At 36.6% G+C, this 27,425-nt stretch overlaps 1 protein-coding gene across 1 annotated transcript; it reads right to left on the bottom strand.

Moving 5' to 3' along the window:
• Nucleotides 1–70: 70 nt before the first annotated feature.
• Nucleotides 71–26,463, bottom strand: wdr95 (WD40 repeat domain 95). The gene is made up of 30 exons (XM_060888963.1): nt 26,453–26,463; nt 24,803–24,968; nt 21,076–21,129; nt 20,911–20,994; nt 20,700–20,765; nt 18,804–19,034; nt 17,504–17,589; nt 17,127–17,219; nt 16,867–16,912; nt 16,728–16,774; nt 16,052–16,169; nt 15,673–15,742; nt 14,931–15,177; nt 14,392–14,497; nt 13,504–13,655; nt 10,069–10,171; nt 8,919–9,025; nt 8,741–8,820; nt 7,459–7,513; nt 7,320–7,365; nt 6,358–6,417; nt 6,070–6,232; nt 3,577–3,675; nt 3,332–3,390; nt 3,108–3,246; nt 2,980–3,019; nt 2,808–2,896; nt 621–799; nt 351–451; nt 71–257 (listed from the first exon to the last, which is right to left on the bottom strand). The coding sequence occupies exons 1-30, from the start codon at nt 26,461–26,463 to the stop codon at nt 71–73; spliced, it is 3,084 nt and encodes a 1,027-aa protein (XP_060744946.1).
• Between the last annotated feature and the right edge of the window lie 962 nt (nt 26,464–27,425).

Below are 27,425 nucleotides of genomic sequence, written 5' to 3'. Positions count from 1 at the left end.
TCTTAGTGTTGCTTTGTGTCTTTCAACAAGAATAATCCATGTTGTAATTTTATTCTTTCACATGTATTCTTCAATCTCCTGCAGTCTTCTCATCCACTGCGCTGCTTCTGAAGGGGTCGATCCCTGCGAGTGAGAGGTCTGGCTTCTCATATGTAGTGGGGACATTAACAACCTCGAAATACCTCAGACTGTGGTAAGCCTTAAGGCCCCCATGGTTCAGGGACTTGTTAGAGTGCTTGAATATTTCATGTCGTAGTCTGCAAAGCCAGAGGGGAAAGAGCAGTTCACAGAACACCGGGTCATGTTTCACCATAGTGGAATGCTAACATGCATGCAAGAAACAAGCTTACCTCTTCCCACATTCAGGATGAAAAAAGGTGTTAATCTCTTTCCTGATGTCTTGGTCGCTATAGCTTGGCAAGGGGGATTTGATTTTGTTGGAAGAATCCAACTGCAAAGACATCAAAGCTTCATTAAAGATATAGACAGAATCATGAAACACACCACACCATAACACTGACAACAACATGTAAAGAGATAATAAAATACATTTAATCTCACATACATTATATTTAGTCTTCTAGCATCCTATGTATTTTATTGGAATTCAGTGATGGTACCTCACTGCTTGTGTCTTCAGTTTTTGTAGAGCTGGATTCATCTAATAAGGTTGTCTTGCCTTTGAGCACAGTATGTGCAGGCATGCTCAGAGGATCTACAAGAACCTCATAGGGAACAGCAGGGTGTTGCCATGATGATGCAGTATGGAGGCTCCATTGCTCAGGCTGCCCAAAGGTTCCTGTTGTATTTGTGTGTATAAATATACAGATGTATAGATATAGATGTATTTTGCATGCTGTATCTCTCTCTCTCTCTCTCTCTCTCTCTCTCTCTCTCTCTCTCTCTCTCTCTCTCTCACACACACACACACGGCATACAATTCAATACTTTCAGATAAGTAACATTTCAAAAATGGTACATGCTAACATTAACATGCAAATCCTACACAGAGCTGAGCAACTTGTACATGCCTCCATAAAGCCTAGTTTGGAAATTGTAATATTTTGCTGGCTGGCTTCCCTGCTGAGTAAATAATCAGTGTTGAACGGAACACCAAAAAAACAGATTATATATTACATACAGTAATTACAATGTCATACATTCTATCCTTGTAGAAAATTGTTTTTCAGTTAGTGTTTTCCATCTTGCTTAATAGATGCTCAAATTTGGCATGCGGCTTTATCAGTTTGTAGCAAAATTACGCATAACATTCTGTGTCGGTCCTGCCTTCTGATCCACAAATGTAGCTTGACAGTTGTAAATATGCATGAGATGCAATTCCATATGTGCTTGTTGTGCACCCTATTCCAGATTTACTCTCAGATTTAGCCCATTCAGCCACAAGCGCATTAGTGAGATCATGATGGGCGAGGGGTCCTAAGGCACATTGGGTGTTCCAGTTCATTCCAAAAGTGTTAAATGGGTTTACGTTCAGGGCAGTATGCAGGAAACTTGATTTCTTTCATACCAAACTTTGCAAACCCTGCCTCCATGGAGCATGCTTGTGCACAGGGGTATTATGCTGGATCAGATTTGGACCCCTTAGTTGCAATGAAGGCAAATTGCAATGTTACAGAATACAAAAATAGCATGCACAATCGTGTGCTTCAAATCTTGTGGCAATAGTTTGGGGGAAGGTATACACAGGCATGTTCAGGTCTCCAAAAGTGTTTGGAGTATATACCTTGTGATGGCAGAGCATGTATTGTCACCTGCTTTAGCGCTCCTCCCACTACTACTGCAGTGGTGCTGAATAAACAGCACCATTTCAGCACCACGCATATTTTGGATAGCCAGCAAGCACATGGCAGTGGGGCAGTAGAGCAAAAACTCTTTACTGTTAGAGAAGAAGAGGAAGCTGAATGGGGTGTGGTGCTTTCAAGGTGGTGAGTGTTTGTTCGGCTACAAAAATAATGCCCACGCAGGCATTCTGGATGAAACAGAGGAGGATGCCGTTCCCTGAGCCCGCCAACCACAGACTGGCCTCCTGGAAGCCACCTCACGCTGCCAAGTCTGCCAGTTGGAAGTTGGAACTGACTGTGTGATCCTTTTCCTTGCTTATTGAGGGTTAGGAGATATTATTCTATCCCACACGCTCTTATTTAAGTTCTACTGGCTACTAATTTTTTATTGCTTCAATTTCAAAATCCAGCTTATTATGTGTGGCATAACTTGCTAACCTTTGATGCAGTTCAGCACCTCTAGGGCTTCCTTACTTTAGGATGAGGATGAGGGATTTTTTTTCTGAATAATCATCAGATGAATCTTTTAAATCAAGGCTTTCATCAGCAACTGCAGAGTCTATATTTTTCCCAGTGGGAATAGCTAAAATTATTGCTCCATATAAATACCACTTTTATAAAATACAGATTTATATGGCTGACAAAATAAAGTAAGTAGCCCTGTTAAAAGGATGGGATGCAGCAAATCAATACAAAAAGAATACTGAAGATCCCTCGCAACACAGCCTGGGGAACATGTTTTCCCTATATTTCCCCTTTACTGGGATATTTATAATAGTTGTCTAATTGAAAGGTTTTAAACCCTGACTGGACAGGAAACTGCCAATCCAACCTGGAAATCCTGATTTGCACATAACCACTTCCTTCACAGGTGTATGTATGCTTTACACCAATCCTAACTCAATAATAATGCTCCTATCAATAATAATGCTATTGAATAATCACAGTGATCCAGAGACAAAGGAAGATGAGGAAGGCTGTTTTAAAAAATGGCATTAAATATACCTATAAACTCTCCATGGGTGCTCCATAAGCGTACAGTGCAGTCCAGAGAGGAAGTGAGCAGAATTTGGTCATTCTCGATGATCTGCAAGCTTGAATAGAAACGTAAATCAGTACAGCTGTCAATTTTTGAAAGAACACGAGCAGTAAGAAATAAATACAATGCTCAGCCTACCCAGTGATGCTGCTAATGTGAGCTCGCCAGAAGTTCATGGCTGGAATGAAAGCATGGTTATTAAATGAAATCCTTAGAGTCACAATTCAATATTACAGGAAATCTGAGCAAAAAGAAAAGAGCATTACTTTTCAGAGACTTTTGTTCATTGGAGATAGCAAATTCCTTAATGTCATAAACACAGATGTAGCCGACATGATCGGCAGCGAAGAGGAGACTGTCATCTTGTGTGACAACCAATTTTGTGACCTGCTGCTCGTGTCTAGACTGGAAAATCAACAAATCTGTCAACATTTATTTTTCTCATTGGCTTATGAGAACATTTAAGGGGAAGAAACATGATGAGACATACCGCCTTAAAAGATGTCAACAATTTTCCTGCATTCAGCACGTTCCAGAAATGAATATAACCTACAGAATATCAATTATGCTTCAAAAAACTGATGCAATCCACAAACCAGTATTACAGTCTATCTAAACATTTAACATTGAAAAAAAATGTGTTTTGTCTGATAAACTATGAGCTGAATCTTTTAGGTGAAATCTCACAGCAGCCTTTACATATTTTATATTTTACCCAATAGAAATACAATTCACCTTCAGCCCCAGAGGACACGAGAGATGCAGCTGAAGTAAAGGTGGGATCTAACGCCCGAGTCTTTAAGAAGACGAGACTCAGCACACTTCTGTTCACAGCTACAAATACAAAGAAAAATCAAGATGTCATATATATACTGTTTGTATAAAAGTTTGCATACTCTGAAAGAAATTGTGAATCATTGCCATTTATTTGCAAAATATGACTGATAATGCAAAATTTTTTTGTTTTCAAAACCTAATGATAACTCAATTCACCTAAACAACGCTGATCAAAAAATGACTACAAAAGACTGCATGCCATCCTTGATGCTAAAGGAGCAATACACATATTAAGAACTAAAGATATGCAAATTTTCTTTTTTGTTATGTTTTGTTTGATGATTGTGCCATTCTGCTATGCCTTACATATTAACTTGAGTCCTATAATAAATAAAAAATGGTGCACATCTTGCAAACTATTCCAAGGTATGCAAACATTGGAGAACAACTGATATATTATTTTTCCCCCTGTAATAATGGTTCCTTAAATAAAAGGAACATAAAATATATCAGGGGGGCACGGTGGCTTAGTGGTTAGCACGTTCGCCTCACACCTCCTAGGGTTGGGGGTCCGATTCCCGCCTCTGCCTTGTGTGTGTGGAGTTTGCATGTTCTCCCCGTGCCTTGGGGGTTTCCTCCGTGTACTCCGGTTTCCTCCCCCGGTCCAAAGACATGCATAGTAGGTTGATTGGCATCTCTGGAAAATTGTCCGTAGTGTGTGATTGCGTGAGTGATTGAGAGTGTGTGTGTGTGCCCTGCGATAGGTTGGCACTCTGTCCAGGATGTATCCTGCCTTGATGCCCGATGACACAGGCTCCCCGTGACCCGAGGTAGTTCGGATAAGCGGTAGAAAATGAATGAATGAATGAATTAATGAATGAATGAATTATAAAATATCTCATAAATGGTTACTTAATTAAAAGGAAAGGAACATAAAATATCTTATAAAAATAAAGGTAGAAATTATTGTATAGAGTGCATAGAAAAGTAGTTTATATATATAAACAGTGCCCGTAATGCAAATATACTTCAAATTTTCTCGTTGAGTGCCATTCCCATCATTGCTGATAGACAAAATCTGTGAAACAACAGGGTGTAACCAGGGTCTGTGTGACAGCACAGCCCTAGCTTCAAATACACAAAATGATATAAAAATGTATTCTGAAAAGTCATTGCTATCCACCCCTACAGAGTAGAGTTCTCACTGTGAAGGACCAGGGTATTGGAGGAAGCAAAGCACAGCAATGACCAGTTCAAAATAGACCACAAAAAGTGATTTATTAAAAAACAGCTCTGTGTGAGAGAAGGCTTGTCTGGAGAGCAGAGCCTGTGAGCCAGAACTAAAGAACTGCAAGCAACCTATTATACATGCACTTTCTGTTACCAAAAAATAGATATATGTTTGGTCCCTTTGTGTGAGTCCTTGTTTGAATTTTGGTCAAACTCAAACAGCTTGTTCCCTTGTCACAACATCTTGTTTTCTAAAGGAGATTTCAGTCTAACAGTGCTTAAAAAAATATATATCTTTTATTTAGCGTTTCTCTGGATGCCTTTAAACATTTCAAGCTTAAAATGTTTATATTCTACTGACAGATCATTTTGCTTCTTTTAAAACTAAATGCTTAAACTTACATTATCACCAGCAGAACGAAACTAGTTCAATTAGTTGAAAAGCCTAGAAATAGATTTAATAATTCTATTATTTTACATATTATTTAAGATTTGCTTTTTCTCAAAGCTATATAACTAGAAAATATATTAAGATATAGTATGTTGTCAATATATTCCAAATGAAAAAAATATATATTTATTTAAATATATTTGCAGTAATTGTAGAATTGTAGTAAATAGGCATACATGATATACTTTGCAATTTCTAGCAAAACAAATCTAAGCTCATGTGGATAAATAGAGTTTAACAAATGCAGCAGTAAATATAAGGATATATTTATACGAGAGGTCAAATAAAGTAAAGTGTGCATTTCTTAGATAGAAGTTACTGTACCTCAATTCATCATCAAGAAAAAGAAAGCATTTACAGATGAACAGATGAAATTTAGTCAACAGAACTGGATTAACTAAATTAATTCACCTGAAATAGAGATCAGCCAAGTCACGAGATAACAACGACGCATGTGTTTAAATGCTGCAAGTGACTTTTACCTCAGGTGATTAGAGAGGTCCATCATGAACATAGAATTCTTTAACATTTAACAATAAAGTTATTTTTCCCTTTAATAAGTACAGTTGGTTATAGAGGAAGTCTGTTGGGGTTAACCAGATTTTAAAACTAAATTATATGCAGAAGAGAATCCCTTTCCTGTTTAGGAAAGCCTATGGTTTTCAGAAGTATAGTAAAGGAAAAAAATTAATTAAAGGAATTTTTCAGCCTGCTACAAATATTATAAATTACTAGAGATTATTAATGATAAACATAAAAGACAAAGATACCTTGAGCATGGTCTGTGTGCGGAGGCAGAGGTGTAAGGAAGCGGCACAGGATGTGTCCAGACACAACGTTCCACACGATGATTTCTCCGTCATAGCTTCCGGTAGCAATCAGAGAAGGAGGACGCTGGGCTATACACAAAATGTCCTCTTTGTGCCCATTTTTCTATTCAACAATTGAATAAAAATGAAACATTTCATAAATCAATCAAGTCAATATATGTCATATTGCTTAAAGATATTTGAGGATAGTGGAATAGTGATTTTCAAATGTATGTGTGTGTTTATTACCAGATCTTCTTGCCATGAGGGTTGTGGCTTATGAACATGATGAGTGTCATCAGGTATGTCCTAAAAAATACAACTCATTATAAAATATGGCGGTGACCTCAACAGCTTTACCAATATCTCTACTTAGGCAGTATGACTAGGTTGTAATACAAATAGGAAAAAGCATGAATTAAGACAATCTTTTCTAACATATGTGACATTCACTGTCATGTCATTCACTGTCACATTGTAGGAATTCCCTGTGGTTCATTTTCGAGAAAATCCAACGCTGTGTCGTGGTGTGGGAACTTGTCTGTGAGAGTGGTGTCTAAAGCACAGGTGGAAACACGTGAACCAAACATGGCGAGGTCCAAAGGTGGTAAAAGAACTTCCCTGGGCCACAAATTTAGCCGCCCATGGCAATAAGCAAATGCACTGTTCCACCGGCCGTGGCTTGAACTGTATTGTACTGCTTTAGACACCGCACTCACAGAAGCATTCCCAAAATGTCATTGCCATGACACAGCATCTCATTCCTTTTGTAAGGAAAATGCATTAAATACATAACCTGAGGTGTTTTCAATGTAGAAATTTAACAGGTCATCAAGAAGCGATGAAATGGAAATTCATCTTGTATCACTGGAAACATTAAAGACTTTTTGTGCTAAATTCCACTTCTGGATAAATTTGATGCACATATTCTACAATATTATCACCCTCACATGTTATAAGATTTTTTTTTTTGTAACTTGTGCAGAGTGTTTAGAATAATACCTTATTATACACAGCAAAATGAAGAGAGAGTGCAGAGCGGATGTGCAAGAGATTCAGTAAATGAAAAATGGAAATGCGCTGCACAGCGATAAACAGGAGAGCAGTGAAGGGAAGCAGGTCACAGCAGTCAGTCTTTTTATGAGAGCCATCTGGGGAATTATGCTTATATGAAATGGGAAGGCTGGTCTGCCTTGGGCCTTTATACTCACTAAGTAAACGTCAATCCTTCGACCCCAGCCAACTGACATCACAAATCTGCCAGAATAAATGTGAACCATGATTCAGCTAAAAATGTGAAAAACAAATAAGAGGGGAAAATAAATAGGCTGTGCTGATGTATAGGCTCACGTGTTCATGTGCACTTGCAGATAGGAGCAGTCACAGATCTCATGGCATTCATCCTCTGTGAAGAAACAAATAACCTTCTTATTCATTTACATTAAGTTACAGGGAGCTGGTGTGCTGATCATGGTGGTCCCCTGCAATGTTGTGCCAGTTAGACAGATATCCAGCTAACAGTATTCTTACAAAAAGTGCCACATATATTTTAAACAAGCTCATATGTGTTTATAGGTAAATAATATAGAATTACATATTATTAAAATGTCATTATACTCAAATTATACATATGAATTCAAATACTCATACGACAGCTTGTGAATAATATGGAAAGATCGACACACGAAAATTTTTTTTAATAAAATTATATGTGAAAATACACTTATAGTTCAGCTGTATGCAAGGACAGTCAGGCAAATATTTAATAAGGTAATCATGTGGCCACAGTGTAATGCATAAACAATGCAGGTCAAGCATGTCAGATAATAATCACATCAAATATCAGAATGAGGGAAGATGTGATTTCATTCTCGATGCCCGTAGCATAATTGCTGGTTCCAGACAGGCAGAAATTCAGAAACTGTTGGTCTTTTGGGATTTTCACACACAACAGTTTAGCATAGAATAGTGCAGAAAGCAAAAATAAAATAAAAAAAATAATAAAAAAATTCCAGTGAGCCAAAGCACGGTTGATTAGAGATATCAGAGGAGAATGACCAGACAGGTTCTAGCTGATGCACACAGCCACTCTTTACAAGCATAGTGAGCAAAACGGATCTAGAAACTTAAAACACATCAGAGTTGGAGGTGGATGGATTCAACAGCTGAAGACTGCATCAGATCCCATGCTTGTCAGTCAAAAACAAATATCTAAGACTACAGTGGTTACAGATTCAACAAAACTTTGCAGAAAATCAGTGTCACGTATGTGCCGAATATAGTAATAAAGTGTACAGCAAGGGTCTATTTATTTCAAATTCAATAATTCAACCATTTTCCTGAAGACATACCTTCTTATAGAATATCAGCTAATTCTGCTAATTAGACACATTTGCTTCAGATAATCAGTTTACTTGATTAACCAGATTAGCACTATTGGATTAGGCTGAATTAGGATGTAATAACATTACTCAAACACAGTTTCTGTGGTGAAGACAAGTTAAGAGTAAGGACGAGATTATAAATGGGCTTTGCTTCGTAAGCATGCCAAATTACTGTATGATATGTACTATGGTACTTTGGATATTTTCTTACGTGTCTACAAGCCTACAACTGACTTAGCCTACCACACCTCGTCTCAGTGTCTTCAGGGAATGGCCATTGTGGAAGTTCCAGATTTTGAGACAGCCATCTCTGCTACCTGTAACAAGTCTTTAAAACAAACAGAGTATTAAAAAAGTGGAAAGAATTAAAAAAAAGGAAAATGTAATTTCACACAAATAAAATGCTACATGGGTGAAAAAACATACCTTCTTCCTTTTGGATCAAACGCCATGCAGGTTATGGCAGAAACTCCGTGAGCACTTCCATACTCAAAGAGCTGACTTCCTGTGTCCACGTCCCAGACTTTTACAATCTAAAATAGACCAAATTATGTTTGAAAAGAAGTCCAACAAACACAAAAGCATAATGTAATTCCCATGTTGTTTTTATACCTAGAATTTAAGCAGCGGTGTGGAGTAGCTACACAGTAGCATGACAAACTTTAATATTTACAACAAATGCCAAGATCACTTTATGCCCATTAAATATTTAGCTAGATCCTGTCTGATGATTTTGTTGTTATGGTATTTCACTTTTTTCCATTGAAACTTTGTGCAATAAGGCAACTGTAAATGTAAATATCAGAGAATCCTGACTTTGGTTTGTCTGTTTGATAGCTTCAGTTTCTGTGTATTAGTTTTCTTAGTAGGTGTATACTTTATTAAAAGGATAGTTTGGCCATGCACGGGCCTGAACCCCAATCCTCTAAACAGCAACCCAGAGCCTTAACCGCTTGAGCCACCGCTTTCCAATACACAATAATCTATTACAGTGGTTCTCAATATAGGATCTGGGGACTCTGTGATGCATGGCATTATTTGAGTTATTTAACTGTATGAAATTAATCCCAGCTTTTATGACTAAAAAAACACATAAGCCTATTATAAATAAAGTCAGACTGAACATAGTCTAAAAACATTTCAGGAATAAAAAGCTTTATTACTCATTAAAAATAGAAACAGTATTTATATTGAGTGTATTTAACGGTATTTATACTGTATATTGATTGTGACTTTTGTACATTTGGATTACATTTGAGTCTGTGGAATTTATTGTATGGTTAAAGGTCCCTAGCTAGAAAATTACTGACTTATTGGTATGTGTATTCAGTCTCTTTTAAAGTCTCAGAATAAACAGTCCTATCCTAACATAATCAAAAACAAGGCTGTTCACACACAGCGCATCATCAAACACACTGCTGTTCGCACACAGCGCATCATCAAACACACTGCTGTTTGTACACAGCGCGTCATCAAACACACTGCTGTTCACACACAGTGCATGGCAGTACCTCATCACATCAGCATAGGGATGTCTGCTTTGTACAGGTGTTTCCGAAAGCTCATTTGTACTCACTGATGCTTCGGTGCAGCTCACCACCTGCCGAAACTCCTGACTGTACCCGCAGCACAGCACTGCCTCCTTATGGGAAACAATATGGCTACCTTCAGGCTGTGAGCTGATAAACACAAAGAAAAATGGAGCGCATTGAATAATAGTTCATTTTATTTAACTCCATATATATCAGTAGTACTTTCAGCAGTTTATAGAATAGAATAGAAGCATTTATTTTGTCACATATACAATACAGCACAGTGAACTTTGGAGATTGGGATCAGAGCACAGGTTCAGCCATCCATAAGGGCCTAACAGTGACAGCTTGGCAACGCTGGCACTTGAATCCCAATCTTCTGATCAACAACCCAGAGCCTTAAGCACTCAAGCCACTACCACCTCTGAAGTGTAGCAGTGGGATCCAATATCCATTTGTTAATCCATTAACCAAATGGGTTGCAAGCCAGTGAATTCTTTGCCGGTCCCAAGCCCAGATAAATAAAGAGGGTTGCGTCAGGAAGGGTATCCGTGCAAAAAGTGTCAATTTTGCAATACCCAGGCCTGGGTTAACAACGACTGCCACCGGCACTCTTGACCTACAGGGTGCCGGCAAAAACTGGACCGCTGTTGGTTGAGGAAGGAGAGGAGGGAGAAGCATTTGTAGACAGAGAGAGAAGAGGAAAGGCAGGAGTATAGGTCTGAGAATAGGGACTCTTAACATTGGTACAATGATAAGGAAAGGTAGAGAGCTGGTGGACATAATGAAGATAAGAAATGTAGATATTTTTTGTGCAGAAGACCATGGGGAAGCGGAGCAAAGTATGTAGTATTGGAGTGGTATACAAACTGTTTTATTATGGTGTGAATAGGAAAAGAAATGAGTTTGTGAGGAATGTTTTAGAGGTGAAAAGAGTGTCAGACAGGGAAATCAGCTTGAAGTTAAAAATTGAAGGGGTGATGTTGAATGTCATCGGTGGTTATGCTCCACGAGTAATCTGTGAGTTAGAAAAGAAGGAGAGATTCTGGAGTGAATTGGATGAAGTGATAGAGAGTATTCCCAGTTGTGAGAGAGTAGTGATTATAGCAGACTTCAACAGGCAGGTGTGTGAGGGGAACAGAGGTAATGAGGAGGTGATGGGCAGGTTTGGTGTTAAAGAAAGGAACCTAGAAGGACATATGGTGTTGGATTTTGCTAAGCAGGTGGAAATAGCTGAAGTTAACACTTATTTCCAGTAGAGAGAGGAACATAGAGTTACATATGCAAGTGAAGGTATGCATGTAGACTGCATTCTATGTAGACGAGGCAATATGAGAGAGATTAGTGACTGCAAAGTGGTGGTTTCAGATAGTGTAGGCAGCATTGGATTATGATGTGTAAGAGGAAAATGTCTAGCTAAAAAGAAGTGGGACATAGAAAGGACTGAAGAAAAGAGACAGGATCACAAATTGCAGTGCAGAGTGAAGAAGGACGCAGCCAAGGCCAAACAGAAAGCATACGATGAGGTCTCTTCTGGAAAGAAGAGAATGGAATGAAAGTCAGTAGTAGTAAGACTGAATACATGTGTATGAACTAGAGGAGGAAAGTACGACAATGAGGTTACAGGGGGCTGAAATCAAGAAGGTGCAGGAATTTAATTATTTAAGGTCAACCGTCCAGTGTGATGGAGAGTGTGGAAAAGAGTTTGAGGCGAGTGCAGGCAGGTTGGAGTGGGTGGAGAAGTGCCAGGAGTGTTGTGTGACAGAAGAGTTTCAGCAAGAATCAAAGTAAAGGTGTTCAAGACAGTAGTGAGTCCAGCTCTGCTGTATGGGTTAGAGACTGTAGCAGTGAGGAAAAGACATGAGGCAGAGATGGAGGTAGCAGAGATGAGGATGTTGAGGCTCTCTTTAGGAGTGATGAGGATAGCACATCAGGGGACAGCTCAGGTTGTCTGTTTTGAGAACAAGGTCAGAGAGGATAGACTGAGATGGTTTGGACATGTACCTGTATAGAGGAGGGAGATGGTTATATTGGTAGAATGATGTTGGAGATGGGGCTGCCAGCTAAGAGGTCAAGAGGAAGGACAAAAAGGAGATATATGGATGTGTTAAATGAGGACATTAAGTGGTGTGAGGGTAGAGGAAGTGCCATAGAGTTAGGTGGAAACAGATGATTCGCTGTGGCGACCCGTAACGGGAAAGTTGAAGAAGAAGATATTGATTGTTGAATGTCCAAAGTAAGTAGCATTATTCATGTAAGTTATTATTCATGTGATGGCAGCTATGAACAGTTTACCTACTCCAGTGGCAGAAATATTAAAGTAACTGCTCTACTGTTACAAAGAGTTCACACTGAAGACTCCTGCCAAAAAGCCTGTTTAATATTAACCGGTAATTATGTGGAGCATGTGCCATCTAAGCCCCAAGTGGATGAGTTGTTAGTGTAGAAAAACAGATTAGAAAAAACACACTAAGATAAACCTGTGATTTCCCTTGAAGCAAGAAACTATTGTTTTAGATCTGTTCTTTTAGAAAATAAATTCAAAACCTCTGGTAAATGAAAATTGAGAATTCAATGGTGCTGTGGTAGGCAAATAGGTATCGCAGTAAGCAAATAGGTATCAGGATATCTAGATAAATAAAGCACACCTTTATGTTTTCAGTTCACAACATAAATACAGGCATACAGTTTGATTTCTATACAGTTCCTACAAAGATAGATACTTTAAAGGTAAGTACTGCGTTCTACCACAGCACCATTGAATTCTCAATTCTCATTTACCAGAGGTAGAAAGAATCTTCTCATATTCATAGTATATGAGATGTTAATTGATTTTTCCTTACTGAAAAGAGCCAGAATTCCCATCACTGCTGTTTAAGTTAGCTAATAGATGTCCACAGTTGGCTAGCCTAGCCCTCTGATCCACAGAGGAGAAAGACATTCTTTCCACCCAGAGAGCAGGGCCAATTAGGCTCTCTTGGGGCCCCAGTCACAGACAACTATGACATCCTTAGGAGAAGTGGATGGTTGTAATTGTTATTAAATAAACAAATGTTGTTTTTTTTTTAAATATAATTTAAATATTTAAATATTAAATATTACAGAGAAGTACTTCATGAAAAGCATATGAGAAACAATAAAAAAATGTTGAAAAAAGAACCAATTTTTGTAGAGTAAAAAAAGTTATAAGAAATTTGGGCATTTTCCGCTCTAATATATTCATGAGCATAAATATTTTATCCCAACCACAAATCTAATTACTCCCAAAATTGAGAAAACTGCATTTATAGACATTCTTTTTTATAGTATAAAATATAGAAATATCGTTTTTATAGTATATTGTATAATAAATATAGTATTTTCTATCAAAACAGGTGGCATAAAAAGCTTTTCAAAGACAATATACAATTTTATTTTTGTGCTAATAAATACATTTTATATTTTGTTTATAAGTAAGCATACTGTACAACAGAACCTACTTGGTTTTGAGGGAGAGTAAGAAGAGTGAATCGGTGGCTACATAAAGGCTCTTCACTCCAATAAAATACAGGGAGGCCGACAGCTCTCCCCGCACACAGCTCGCTTTTGGGTGGGCATCAAACAGACAGCACTGATCTTGGATGTTCCATATCTTTTCAAAAAAAAAAAAAAAAAAAGAAAAGAAAAGAAAAAAACACTTCCAGCTTTCACCTGTACAAATCTAGTATAGATCAATATATTTCTGTTTTTCTGAATGCCACTACACACTGAGCATAGGGATATACAAACCTATACATACATCATTTCTTCATTTGCTTGTGTGATCAAAACATATTTACAATAAAATCATATACATTCCACGTGATCATACAGTACAGTGTTTTCCACGGGCGATTTGGCACAAAATACTGTATGTGATCATGTGAAGAACGTCAAGATGCATTTCACTATGCTATCCCATGGAATTTCACACTGAGTTCAAGTAAGCATGTGAAAAATAAAAAATACATTCAACGCAAGGCAAAAAAATCCATGTGAAACAATAATAAATAAATTATTAGATAAATAATTAGAAAATAAATGTATTTAAAACTCTTGTGAATCATTTTGTTTGTGACTTTTATGCAAGAGAAATGCATCTTCTTTAATAGCTACATTTTGAATGTATTAGCGGGGATTTGTGAAAAGCTTGACTTACAATATGACAACAAATTCTACATTCTTTTCAAGGTTTTGAGGCATTTTTGAGCCATAATGGTTTCTTTAACTCAAATCTCTTATTACTGGCAAATTTGTTTGTCAGTTTAATCCTTATGAGAATAAACATTTGCAACTCGAATTGTGCTAAAAACTTTTTTTAAAAACAAAATTTCCATTTTTTCACTCACCTTGGCAGTGTTGTCTGTGGAGACGGAGAAAATGCGGCTGTCCTCTGAGGAGATACAGAGATAGAAGATGGGAGCAGTATGACCTTTCAGAATGCCTGTGGGCCTCCTATCATTGGCAGAGCATTAAACATAGATGTGCCACAACTATTCAGAACCGAGAAAGATCAAACACATTGCTGCCATCCTGAGAACAGGGAGGTAATACATTTTTTAAAAAAAAAATAATAAAATGAAAAAAGCCCCCCTGTGCTCTGGGATGCTAATGAGCAGAGCACTCCAACTGAGAGCTCATATTCTGATAGTATTTGAATATTTGGAGCAGCCATCAGATATATACAGATATATTAACATTGAGGTACTACTGTATATAGTGTTTGTCCAATGTGTACATTTTACTATCAATTCTTATACTTTGTCATTTAAGATCCTAGTTATTAATTAATTTAAAATCCACTATTCGCATGCATTATAACATCACAGGACCAGTTAGAGTCAGAGGTAAGAGTCATTATTATTTTCTGTACAACTCAGGTGCTCACCCTGGAACATGAGGATTCCACATGCGTATTATTCTGTCCATCCCCCCTGTCACCAGCAGGTTATGCCTCTTGCAGAGGTCAAAGGTCTTGACTCCTTTATATATAGAAAAGACTGTCTGGTCACATGGTGCTCTTAGCTGTGGGCTGCTGAAGCTAAGTGTGGCTTTTTTTGGTTTACCCTCAACCCCCCACATCTCCTTAATCTCTTTTAATTGCTGTTCAACATTGGTGGACGGACGAATGCAACCTTGGAAAAAATAGTAAGAACAGTTTTAGATGTAATTTACCTAAAAGTAATGTGATTATGCTCTATAAAAGTATTACATGATGACACATACAGTATAATGACGTGCATAATTTTCTGCATGCACAGAGGACCAGGTGACTCATAGCCCCTTTTCAGTGTTATGGGATGCTATTCAAATGAGATTAACTGGAATTAAATTACATCAAGGTACCTGACAGTTCTCTTGACTGGCAATAAATAAAATGGTTTAATTGCAAAATAAATGCAGACCTGTTCTGTAAGGCCAGACTAAAAATATATATTTAAAAAACACACTATTTTTAGACTTTATTAAGGATTAAAGGGAGATGATAATCACTCCGTTCCAGCAGGCAGTGTGGTGGAAAGCAACCTTTTGTCTGCGATAGATTCTGTCTAAATCACTCAAAGTCAAAGCTCATACTAGTGCTCATTACGGATGAACAAAACAAAACAGAGGTTCATTTTATTTCTTACCAATAACAAGAGCAGAGGCTTCATGGTTTGACGTGGACACAATGGCAGGAATGCTTTTAATATATTTCAACTAAAATGACAAGGAATAAATAGCATTTTTATAATGTAATCCCAGTTTCCAATTATTTCCAAAAATCCACAAAGATTCCACCAACTTATCACTATACATTTCTGTTATGTTATTGGTATATATTTAATGCAATGCTACATAAAATGCTCCAGTAAATTTTCTTCATAGTATTACACACATACAAATAATATATATATATATATATATATATATATATATATATATATATATATATATATATATATATATATATATATATATATATATATATATGTATATATATATATATATATATATATAATCTCTTACCTCTGTTACCCAGTCTTGATGGACTTTCCACCTAATATATGTCACATTTGGAGACTGGACTGCATAATCAATGCCAATACTGGGCACATTTTCAACCTTTGCCAATTTCTTCCACATCCTATAGGGAAAGTATTATAAAATTATACTTAAAGGGACAGTTTGTAAGTTTAGCATCCTCTGCTGCCTGTGAAGTGAATTGCAATTGACAACATGTCTTTTTTTCCTCCCAATTTTTCCCACCCAATGTTCTGGGACAGAAAAAAGTCTAATATGTAGCATGACCTTATGTGAATGTTTCTTTGTATTTATATATGTCTTTGTTTGTACTTTAATACGAATAGCTACTTTAATAGGAATATCTGTGAACCTGCTCACCCTAACCCCAGCTTGAAACCTCATGGAACTTCTCCCTGCAGAAATGCTACTCACTTGCTTGCATCATTATGAATAAACTCTAGAGACTACTGTTTGTGATAATCCCAGGAAATTAGAGATTTGTGAAATAACTTTTCTATAATTCTCAACCCAGCTTATCTCACACCAACATTCAAGCCATGGTTAAAGACTCTATGTATATATTAGAACTTATCCATATAGAATATATCATCTCAAAAGGCTAAATTTTGCATATGAAACCATGTGTGACTTGATGAGGATAATTAATATGCATGTTTACCTCAGTGTCTCCCCCACAGATGTCATTAGTATGATATTCACACAGCCCTAGGATGAAAAAGCTACATAATTAATCAAACTAATGCCAAGAACTTCATTGCTCTTCATCCTAAATGTGTATTCATTAGAACTGAGCTTACCTGACTATCACCATATATGATAGCACATTCATCAGGGCCAGTATAGCTATATAAAGACAAGTATACAGTAAATCCGCTATCTCACAAGCAGGTATAAGGCTTTTTATTAAAAGGATATTGAAATGGATAATAGCTTTACAAAGCAAGGCAGTATATATTGCATTATAGCAGTGTATATTGCATTATGGGCTCCTTTAACAACCTTTTAATCTTCCAGAAAAATGATCTCATAAGGTATATGCTTCTGAAAATATTCTCACCAGTAGTCTAACTTAAGAGGCATGGTTTCCAGGGAGTTTATCTGACAGTAAGGTTCGAGTGAAGAAAGCTCATACAGCTGGATTTCTCTGTCCCTAAGGCACAGAAAATGATATGAATATTTCAAGCACAAGACCATTTCTAAGGTATAAACTGACCTCTCAGGGACATCCTCAGGAAACTAGATAAATGTTCATCAATGGAAAGGACAGTAAGAATATAAGCTTTTGCAATCAACCTAATTTTAACCAAATCAGAATGTTTGAATGATTCCTTTAAAGAGGAATCAATAAGATTTGTGTATTACATTGCATTTTGTCTTAAGATAAGTTTTGTACAACAAATAAACACGTAAATGAAGATAACAACCACAACTCACCCTGTTCCAATGATCAGCTTGTTGTACTGAGGCATTGTGATAAAATCTGTGGCCCATTTTGGTGTCCGTCCAATGGGTCTTTCATACTTGATAAAATAGGAATACATAAATAGCAGAGAGCAAACAATTTTATTTGTTTGAAATATATGGTACCTTTCTAAAAGCCAAAAAAATCCTGTGAAATCTCAATAGACAAACAGTAGAATTGCAGTAGAATGGTTCCTAATGAAGGGCTCAGTGACTAACTATGGAACTGTCATCTGGTGCCATCTGTGAAATTTCAGAACTCAGTGTAATTTCTGACATTCTACAGCTGCTCTGGTCAATTGTAAGTGAAATTATTGTGAAATGGAGGTGTCTAGGAGCAACAACAGCTCATTCCAAAGCGGTAGATCACAAAAACTCACAGAGCTGGAACACCGAGTGCTGAAGCATGTAGTGCATAAAATCACCTATCCTCTGTTGCATCATCAAGTCTCAAACTGCCTCTAGAAGCCACCTTGGAACAAGAACTGTCACCCGGGAGCTTCATGAATTGGGTTTCAATGGCCGAGCAACTGCATAGCCACATTTGGTATTAATTAGAATGTTGATTGTGATCCAGGCCTTCTCAGCCAACATCAGTGCTTCAACTCTCAAACACTCTTTTGACTGAACAGGCACAAATTCATAGAGACAGACACCAAAAACTTGTAGATAGATATCCTAGAAGAAGAGTGGAGGCTGTTATAGTAGCAAATGGGGGACCAACTTCACATTGATGCCTATAGTTTTAGGTCTGGTGTCCAAATATTTTTGCTCATGGTTTATAACACAAAATAACATTAAAAAAAGAAATTCGTGAAGAAAAACAAAAGATATTAAAATGATTAAATATGATTTTATAGGAAAGCACAAATGAGATAAAGTACATAGCTTTAAGGGGTATAAAAATAGTTTAGAGGATTTTTTTAATTAAAAAAAATTTTTTTTTGCAAGATTTAAATTAACATTGCTTCAATATTATGCCACTGGATGTTATCTTCTTTGTAAATGTGAAGTTGTATGCTGATATATTGAAATACTGAAATATGTGAGTTTAATCTGTGTAATCTGTAAACAAAATATTCAAACCTATAATTCATAGAATCTTGGATTAATAAGCATCTTTTTTGCTAAAGCACCTGGTTGTGTCTTGCAATCTTGGACATGTTTTGTGCTGAAGTTCTTTAGGGAGTGTTAGAATATCAATGTTGTCATGTCACATTGACTTATTATTACTAAGCATACTGTATCAAAGAACAGCAAAAGTGTTACTCACAAAAACACTTTTATTCTTCCTTAGCTGAAGTTTGGAGCTCCAGTAGTTGACTGTCCCATCTTCTCTCACAGTCACTATGGATCCATCAGGGGTGGAATGGATCCGCAGAATGGGCTCACCATGAGTGAGGGGCTTCATACTGGCTGGCAAAGTGAATGCTGCCTGCTTACCTCGAACCACTGACTCTTCTTTTTCTGTGTACTCCAGCTGCATGTATGTGCAGAACTCATCCTAAACAAAAACATAAATTATATTTGTTTTACTTTCTTTTTATTATCATAGCACTTTAAACAATATACATTGTCCCAAAGAAGTTTTATAGATAAATCTGTTTTTAGATTCATAATGTAGTAGAATTTTGGAATGGGGGCACAGTGGCTTAGTGGTTAGCACGTTTGCCTCACACCTCCAGGGTTGGGGGTTCGATTCCCGCCTCCGCTTGTGTGTGTGGAGTTTGCATGTTCTCCCCGTACCTCGGGGGTTTCCTCCGGGTACTTCGGTTTCCTCCCCGCCTCCAAAAGACATGCATGGTAGGTTGATTGGCATCTCTGGAAAATTGTCCGTAGTGTGTGATTGCGTGAGTGAATGAGAGTGTGTGTGCCCTGTGATGGGTTGGCACTCTGTCCAGGGTGTATCCTGCCTTGATGCCCAATGACGCCTGAGATAGGCACAGGTTCCCCGTGACCCGAGGTAGTTTGGTTAAGCAGTAGAAAATGAATGAATGAATGAATGAATGAATGAATGAATGAATGAATGAATGAATGAATTTTTGAAAGCTCTACTTTAATCAGGTGTTACTGAAAATGAATTCTTACTAAAATAAATTCCCAAAAGGATATGCATTCAGGATAAGGTTCATCCTTGTATGTGAAAACACTGACCTTTAAACTTAGCTACCAAATCTAAAGAAGTATGTTAATGTAACTTTAACTTTGTGAAATAAGCTAGTAAAGTAATGTAATTTAGCTACATTTGTTACTTGCTGAGCTTATTTAGCTAGTTTTTTCTTTTTTTCTTATTATTCATTCCAAAGGGGTTACTAAACATTAGCTAATCATCTACTGAGGTTCTAGGATTGTCTGGATCAACATTATACTTTCTTTATGACTGATTGCTTAGTAAAATAAACTACTGTTGAATAAGCACCTTTAATCCTTTAAAATATACATTTTTAATCTTCAATACTTCTGTATATATAAGTGTAGATAATTTTACCATTCTTTTTTTGTTCAGGAATATTTTCTTCCACCTTTACATTCAACTGAGTAAGATTATGTCACAGTATTCATAAATTTACTTAGATACTGTTTCTTTGGGCTTTTTTGTGAAAAGTCATGAGATGAACAATGGACATTAATAACTATAGCAGTTACAAATGCTTCAGACTTTTATTGTATGTTTCTTTGTTTGTTTTATTTGAACATTTATGTATACTTGGCAGCATTAATTGAAAATCCTTCAAAAATGTGTTTTAATTATATTATGAGTGTAAAAACTGCATGCAGGCATAAAAAGACCAGCATGAAGGAGCAGATGCGGCAACAGCTTTACATGGGCATAATTGTGAAAAATTATTCCTTTATCCTTATCTTTATTTAATTGTTTTTCTTTTTAACACAACACTAAATATACATGTTTTTTAAAATATTTTAACACTCATTAAAATTAATTCAGTGACTATTTTAGTCGTATCAGATATTTTGGCATGGAGGCATATGAATTTATCTGTATTGTTTTCATATATTATAAATTCTTTTGTGCAATTTTCTGTATTTGAGATGCCTTTATTATGAGAGTGTGTGAAGAATATGGAACAGTACATTAGGTAAAAATCTCACTTCTTTGACTGTTTAAGCTGATGTGAATTGTATATAAATAGTTTTGTAATATTCATACCCATCCAATGCTGCCTCGTCCAGAGTAATCAATCTTCATGAAGAGCTCACGGATTTGAGCATCATTCTGTGGCATTTTTAAAGGGGTCAGAGGGTCCAGCGAGTGAGAGAGCAGATACAATCCAAAATGTTTTGACATATTGAAAAGAATTGAATTGTTATTTGCATACACAGAGAGAAAAATGACTTGACGGTAATGCACTGGGACTTACAATGGCACGCAAACCCAAACACTTCTTAATGACAAGACGAAAGTTACGAAGATCCAAAAATCTGGTGCCAGCTTTTTCAAACTCCTGCCCAAAAAGACACCCATGTCAGTTCTATTGTAATGCAAAAATATTACACACAATATGAAAATATTTTATCCACCATACCTCGAATGCCATTTTCAGCTTCGTGAGACTTTCAAGGGACACCTTCTGCTCGATCTGCAGCCAAGAAATAAATCTTATACTTTTTTCATTAATGATGCCGTTTCACCAAACACTGAGACACAAGACTACACTGAGACACAAGACTACATGAAGACTACTGAATTCAAAACCAGTACCTTAAATGTTCCTTTCTCAATACAGATTTTCCTGAACAATTCTAAAAAATGATTTGTGCATGAGCTCAAGCATGCACACATTCATGTCTGTGATCTCAGCCAATTATTTTTTCTCTGCCTTAACAAGCTGTGATTTATTTCAAGTTATTTTTACCAAAGGTGAGTGGGACAGGAGCGCTGCAGAGAAATAAAAAACATACACTTCAAATTTGCACGGTGAATAAAAATCTGCGCTTACCAGCCAATTAATGAATTCTGAGCACTATTTAACAAGAAAGAACAAGAGATAAGTAAAGATCCACCAGAGAGATGTATTGAAATTCGAACGCTTCAGGAGGCCCGCTGGCTGGATAAATTAGGTATAATGTGGCGGCAGCGGCTCAAGGATTTTTGTAGTTATGGAAGCAGCCATGACAAACAAAAAGGACAATATCTCTGTTAATAGGATCTTTGTCAATTTGACATGGTTTCCTAGCAACGTGGCATTTCGGTTTAGCTGCAAGAAACATTTAGACAGAAAAGACTGGACCGTAGCATATAGTACATATTATACATGTCTAACAAATCATTAACAATGAAACATGCTTGGTAAAGGCACAGAATGGCCTGCCTTTTTACATGAACCTATCTAGTGAGAAGCTAACAAAGAAAAGGAAGGAAAGCACAGTTGGGTCAAACAGGTTCATGACATTAATTATTGAGAGATGACACGCAGTCACATGTCTACTGATTCTCTTTGGTCTTTGAACTCATGAAGGTTAACATAGAAATTATGGAAAAAACATTATATTACAATATTACAAAAATGATGCTTGAGAAAGTTGCATAAACATATTAAACATTCCAAATAAAACAATCAATTATTTCCCGATTATGTCTAGATATCTTTTCTTATAACACTTTATTAGTTTTTTTTTTTTTAAGGCTTAGGAAATAGGAATGATACACAACCAGTGCACAAACCATCACCTCACTGACCTGAGAAACACAGTTATGGGTAATTCATAGGTTTTATGTTAATTTGCTAATTACCTTTATAAGATTAGATTTCCTTCCAAAAGTATTGGAACTGCAATGAATAACAAAAAAAAGTATACGCTTAATTTTTTTTGTTATACATTGAAGACATTTGAGCTTGAGATCAAAAGAAAAATATAATGACCAAAAGATGAATTTCAGCTTTTATTTTATGATATTTTATATCTAGATTTAACATTTTTTTTAAGTGAGCAAAGGTGTTGAAACAGATGGCCATAAATTAAATAAAAATATTTTAGATTCAAGATTCTGATTCAACTTGTCTTCTGATTCTGGTATGGCATCTATATTTCTGCTCCCAAAGTCTTCATCAAATAGTTGTTCTCCCTGCTCTGTGGAGGCTGTTGGTGATGTCAGTGCCTGTTGTTTTTGGGACATTCCAATTGCCAATGTCTACATCTTTAGCAGAAGCTCTGCTTGATTTTCCCCATTTTCTTAGCTGCAAAATGGCTTGCTTTTCTTCCAAACTCAGCTGACTGATCTTTATGTTTGTTTTATGCTTAGCAACAAATGCAGTCTTCACAGGTGAAACCCATGGCTTAAACCAAGAGCAGACGTCCAGAGCTATTAGCTATTTATACAATCAATCCATCAGGGCACACCTGAGCAGCAAGAACAACCTGACAGTCAGACAATCCTATATTTTAATCACTTAAACAAAAGAGTGTGTTTAAACAAAAGGTGTCATGTACCATGTTGTTAACCCATCTAGATGTAAATATCATAAAATGAATATCAATAAAATTTCAAACCCAAATGTCTTCAGTGTGGATCACAAGTAGCCTTGTCATTCCAATATTTTTGGAGTTGTCTTGTTTAGTTTGTATACAATTCCAAAAGTGTTGTAATTATGTATAATGATCAAATTAAAAAGTAAGTATACAGTATAATTATATTATATACACGGTCAAGTTTGAAGGTTTATACATTTAACAAGATGAAGACAAATAAATTCTGTCAAGATGCTAGTGTGTTAAAAAAGATAGAACATGATGAACATGCTCTTCAGCTAGCTAATGAAATAACGGCTATGTCATGTCTGCGGAAATCAGACAGTATATCTGTACAGGTTAATTGAGATTATTCTAGGATTACTCTGGCTTATTCATTCATTCATTCATTTTCCACCGCTTATCCGAACTACCTCGGGTCACGGGGAGCCTGTGCCTATCTCAGGCGTCATCGGGCATCAAGGCAGGATACACCCTGGATGGAGTGCCAACCCATCGCAGGACACACACACACTCTCATTCACTCACGCAATCACACACTACAGACAATTTTCCAGAGATGCCAATCAACCTACCATGCATGTCTTTGGACCGGGGGAGAAAACCGGAGTACCCGGAGGAAACCCCCAAGGCACGGGGAGAACATGCAAACTCCACACACACAAGGCGGAGACGTGAATCGAACCCCCAACCCTGGAGGTGTGAGGCGAACGTGCTAACCACTAAGCCACCGTGCCCCCTACTCTGGCATATAAGTTATTTAATTATTCTTTAATTTAAACTAGTTTTCAGAATAGAGACAGATGAGAAATAAGTGTAAGTTAAAGTAAAATAAACAAAATTGCATTAGGGATTAACATAAATTAAAAAAATATATTGTGTCCACCATTCCAGTGAATGGTCAGGATGGATTTACCCCTTTGACTTTCTGACCGGTCAACTGATAAATGGTTGAATGGATGAATGAATTTCTAACTGGATTCAAAATGTTTTTTCTTACCATTGCATTTGTAGATGAATAAATGGATGGTCTTTTAACAAAATTTAAATGGTTTTATATATACATACTGGTTTAATAAGTGGGAATTAGTAATTGTTACTTTTAATAAATTATTAATAATTTGACCTTCTTGGCAACAAGGTTAAACTTCAAGCAGATTCGCTCTGTGAGATAAAGGTTGAGGTCTTAAATCCTGGTTATACATTATGAGCTATTAAAAAAGCTCTTCTAGGCTTTTTTTGACATTTCATTTTTTTCCAGACTTGGTCCACAGCCAGATAGAAGACTGGAATAAACCCTGATCTAAGAAACAAAAATAGCAGCAATGAAGCTGCTGGTGTTCATGATGTACTTTAGATGCAAACCCCATCTGTTCTGTTTTGGCATTAATTCAACAAGTATCAAGTCAGCATAAATCATCAGGAAAAACTCATAAAAATGGGTTAGGGATTAACAATTTGGATATTTAAAACCAAAAGAACTTTAAAATAAATGATAAAAATATATTGTGTCCACCTAATAAACATCTTTTGCATCTTAATCGTTGTAATGCCTAACAGGTGAACACTATGTAAGAGAAGCTGGTACCTTATTGGTGTACAAAGGCTGCAAGTCATGAACTTGGCATTACAAGGTATTATCTAGGTGGAGCCGCCATACAGTATATATTATCATAGCAATAAAAGGCAAGCCATCTAAAAGATACGGAAAATATAAATTACTTTACCTTGTACAGTGAAAACACTGGCTACAGAAAACAGTAAAACAACTTACAAATTTACCTTGAATCTAGAGATGCAGGGACCATGGACATGGTGCTGGGTGAATTTCTCATCATCTCCATAAGTGAATGAATGTCGTCTGTGCTTTTGCCTTAGAAGTTCCCTTTCCAGCCACTCTGGCTTTGGGCTTTTCTCAGAACGTGTCTCATTCAGGTCAGATCTTTCCCTTGGGAACACAACATTTCCACCTCTACATTGGGATTGCCTTGTCAAGCTGCATGCATTGGCTTCATGCACAGGTCTGAGCTCGGACAGAAGACAGCAGAAGAGGAGAGACTGTTATAAATAGTTTAAAAAACTGTAAAGAAGTTAACTGAAAATTGACCTAATTGTGCAGATATCGTAAATCTTCACACATAAGAGAAACTGTTCAGAAGGCAACCATTAAAACTCCATATAAAATAGCATTTAGATACTCTGTAAAAATGGTAAAAAAACAAACAACAAAAATAAAAAATGGAGCATGGTGGTGGTAGCACCAGGTTGTAGGGATGCTTTTTATTAACAGGGACAAGTAACATAGAGCAAACAAGATGAATAGAGCAAAATTGAGAGTCTATGGATGACAATTGGTGGAAGAAACACAGTGGTGGCTCAAGGCTCTGTGTTCTTGATCAGAGGTTTGAGGTTCAATCTCCAGCACTACCAAACTGCCACTGTTGGGCCCTTGAGCAAGCCCTGCTCCATGGGTGAATTATAATCGTTGACCCTGTGCTCAGACTCCAAGCTCCAAAGTAGGGATGTGCAAAGAAAGTATTTCACTGTGCTGTAATGTATATGTGAAAAGCTGAAATAAACAGAGTCCTGCTTTTTATAATGTGCACACTGAGTCATAGATTAAATAGATACTGAGTCATAGATTATATTCAAGTGCTGGGATTAAATGCTTGTTATACGTTAAGTTATATGTTTAAAGAGACTCCAAGCAGATTTGTATTAGGAGGTCTTACATCCGGCTGATATTCTTAACAACTGCTTTTACATTTGAGCTTCTTCATTTAAGTGTTCCAGACTGACAGAGACAATTTTAAACCTCCCAGATTAGATTTGCTCACCCAATGATATCAGGTGGCCAAAGATAATCAAATGAAAGTCAGCTGAACCCTTCAATTTCATTCATCAAAACGGAAAATAATTAGTCCCCAAGGACAGACACTGATATGGTTCATGTTCATTTTATAAGCATCTTCATGCATGATGCCACCATGCACTACTGCTTTTCTCTCCTGGCAACAGCAAACAATCACTAAACACCCGAGGAAGAAGAAGAAGAGCACAAATAGACATGACTAGTAATACCTGCAAACATAAACTCTGGTCCTTACACTGAGGGAAAAGCAAAATGAGCAACAAAGAAGAACAAATGGCAGCAAGAGCTGTTGGGGAAAAGCTCGATCAGCCTGAAGATGGGAGTGAGAATCCTTATACTACAAAGGCAAGTATAGAAAATTATAGTACCTGGGTACATTTCGGGTCTCGATTTTGCCTGCAGCAGAGGTGGGACGAGATTTATTTCCCAGCAGCATCTCTGGAAGCGTTCTGAATGACTTGCTTAAAGGTTTTTCTTCGTCTGCACTGCTTCCTCAATTGTGTTGTTTGCTAAGAGTTCAGCAGAAGCTATGGCTGCACAGAGTCCAACCCACATCTCACCTGAGTCTCATGTTACCTGACATTCAAGCCTCCCTTCAGAAACATAATGTCGGTCCCCTGCGTGCTCGTTTAAAAAAAAAAGAAAGAAAAAAAAACAAGACAAACTCTATTTCACTTGTACCCCATTTTCAAGGGTAGGTTTAGTTTTTTTAAAAAGATATTTTCATTCTCTTGGAATTCTCTTGATCATTTCCAACGGTGAATGACCTCAATGCTGCAAAGGTGGTCAGAAGTCATCAAATTATACCTAAATGTGTTTAAACCAGAATACATTTATTTTTCATAAGATTACATTTGCAAAAATAGCAGAGTAAATATATTTTCTATAAATAAATTCTTACGGTTGGTTTGAACAAGCTGAATATTGACAACATTTCATATATCATTGGGGAAAATTATTTTCTGTATATGTTAAAAGGAATTAAATTTGATTGCTCATGAATTATTCAGTGTATTACTGATCTGTAATTTACTACTAGAACTAGAATAAATTCCTCGTACGTGAAAACATACTTGGCAATAAAGACCTTTCTGATTCTGATTCTGATTATTTTAAAATATACATTATTATTTGGGAAATAATATAACTACTTTTTTTTAATATTTCTTATACAAATTTATTTAATACAAGAATTTATTAAGGATTACAACTTTTTTTATTAACGATCAACACGTGCTACATTTTATCCATATATAGTTACATTAAATGTTATGGATCATATATAAAATGCTGTGTCCTAAATAATCCTTTAAATGTTAATAAGAAAAAAAATCACATTCTCATGTTTAAAAGAAATTACATATCCCTATTTATTATTTATAAAACTTGTTGGAAAATGTAAAGTTACAAAGCACTGACTCTGAAAATGTAAATGTCAATGACTGTACATGTTTTGTTAATATGTTTGTGTCGAATGTAATGTACCCTTAACAGCTGCCAGATTAATCAACACCTTCTACCCAACTAAGAAAC

The sequence above is a fragment of the Tachysurus vachellii genome, chromosome 15 (assembly GCF_030014155.1).
Source record: "Tachysurus vachellii isolate PV-2020 chromosome 15, HZAU_Pvac_v1, whole genome shotgun sequence".
Lineage (NCBI taxonomy): Eukaryota > Metazoa > Chordata > Actinopteri > Siluriformes > Bagridae > Tachysurus > Tachysurus vachellii.
This window is presented reverse-complemented; position numbering and strand designations above follow the sequence as displayed.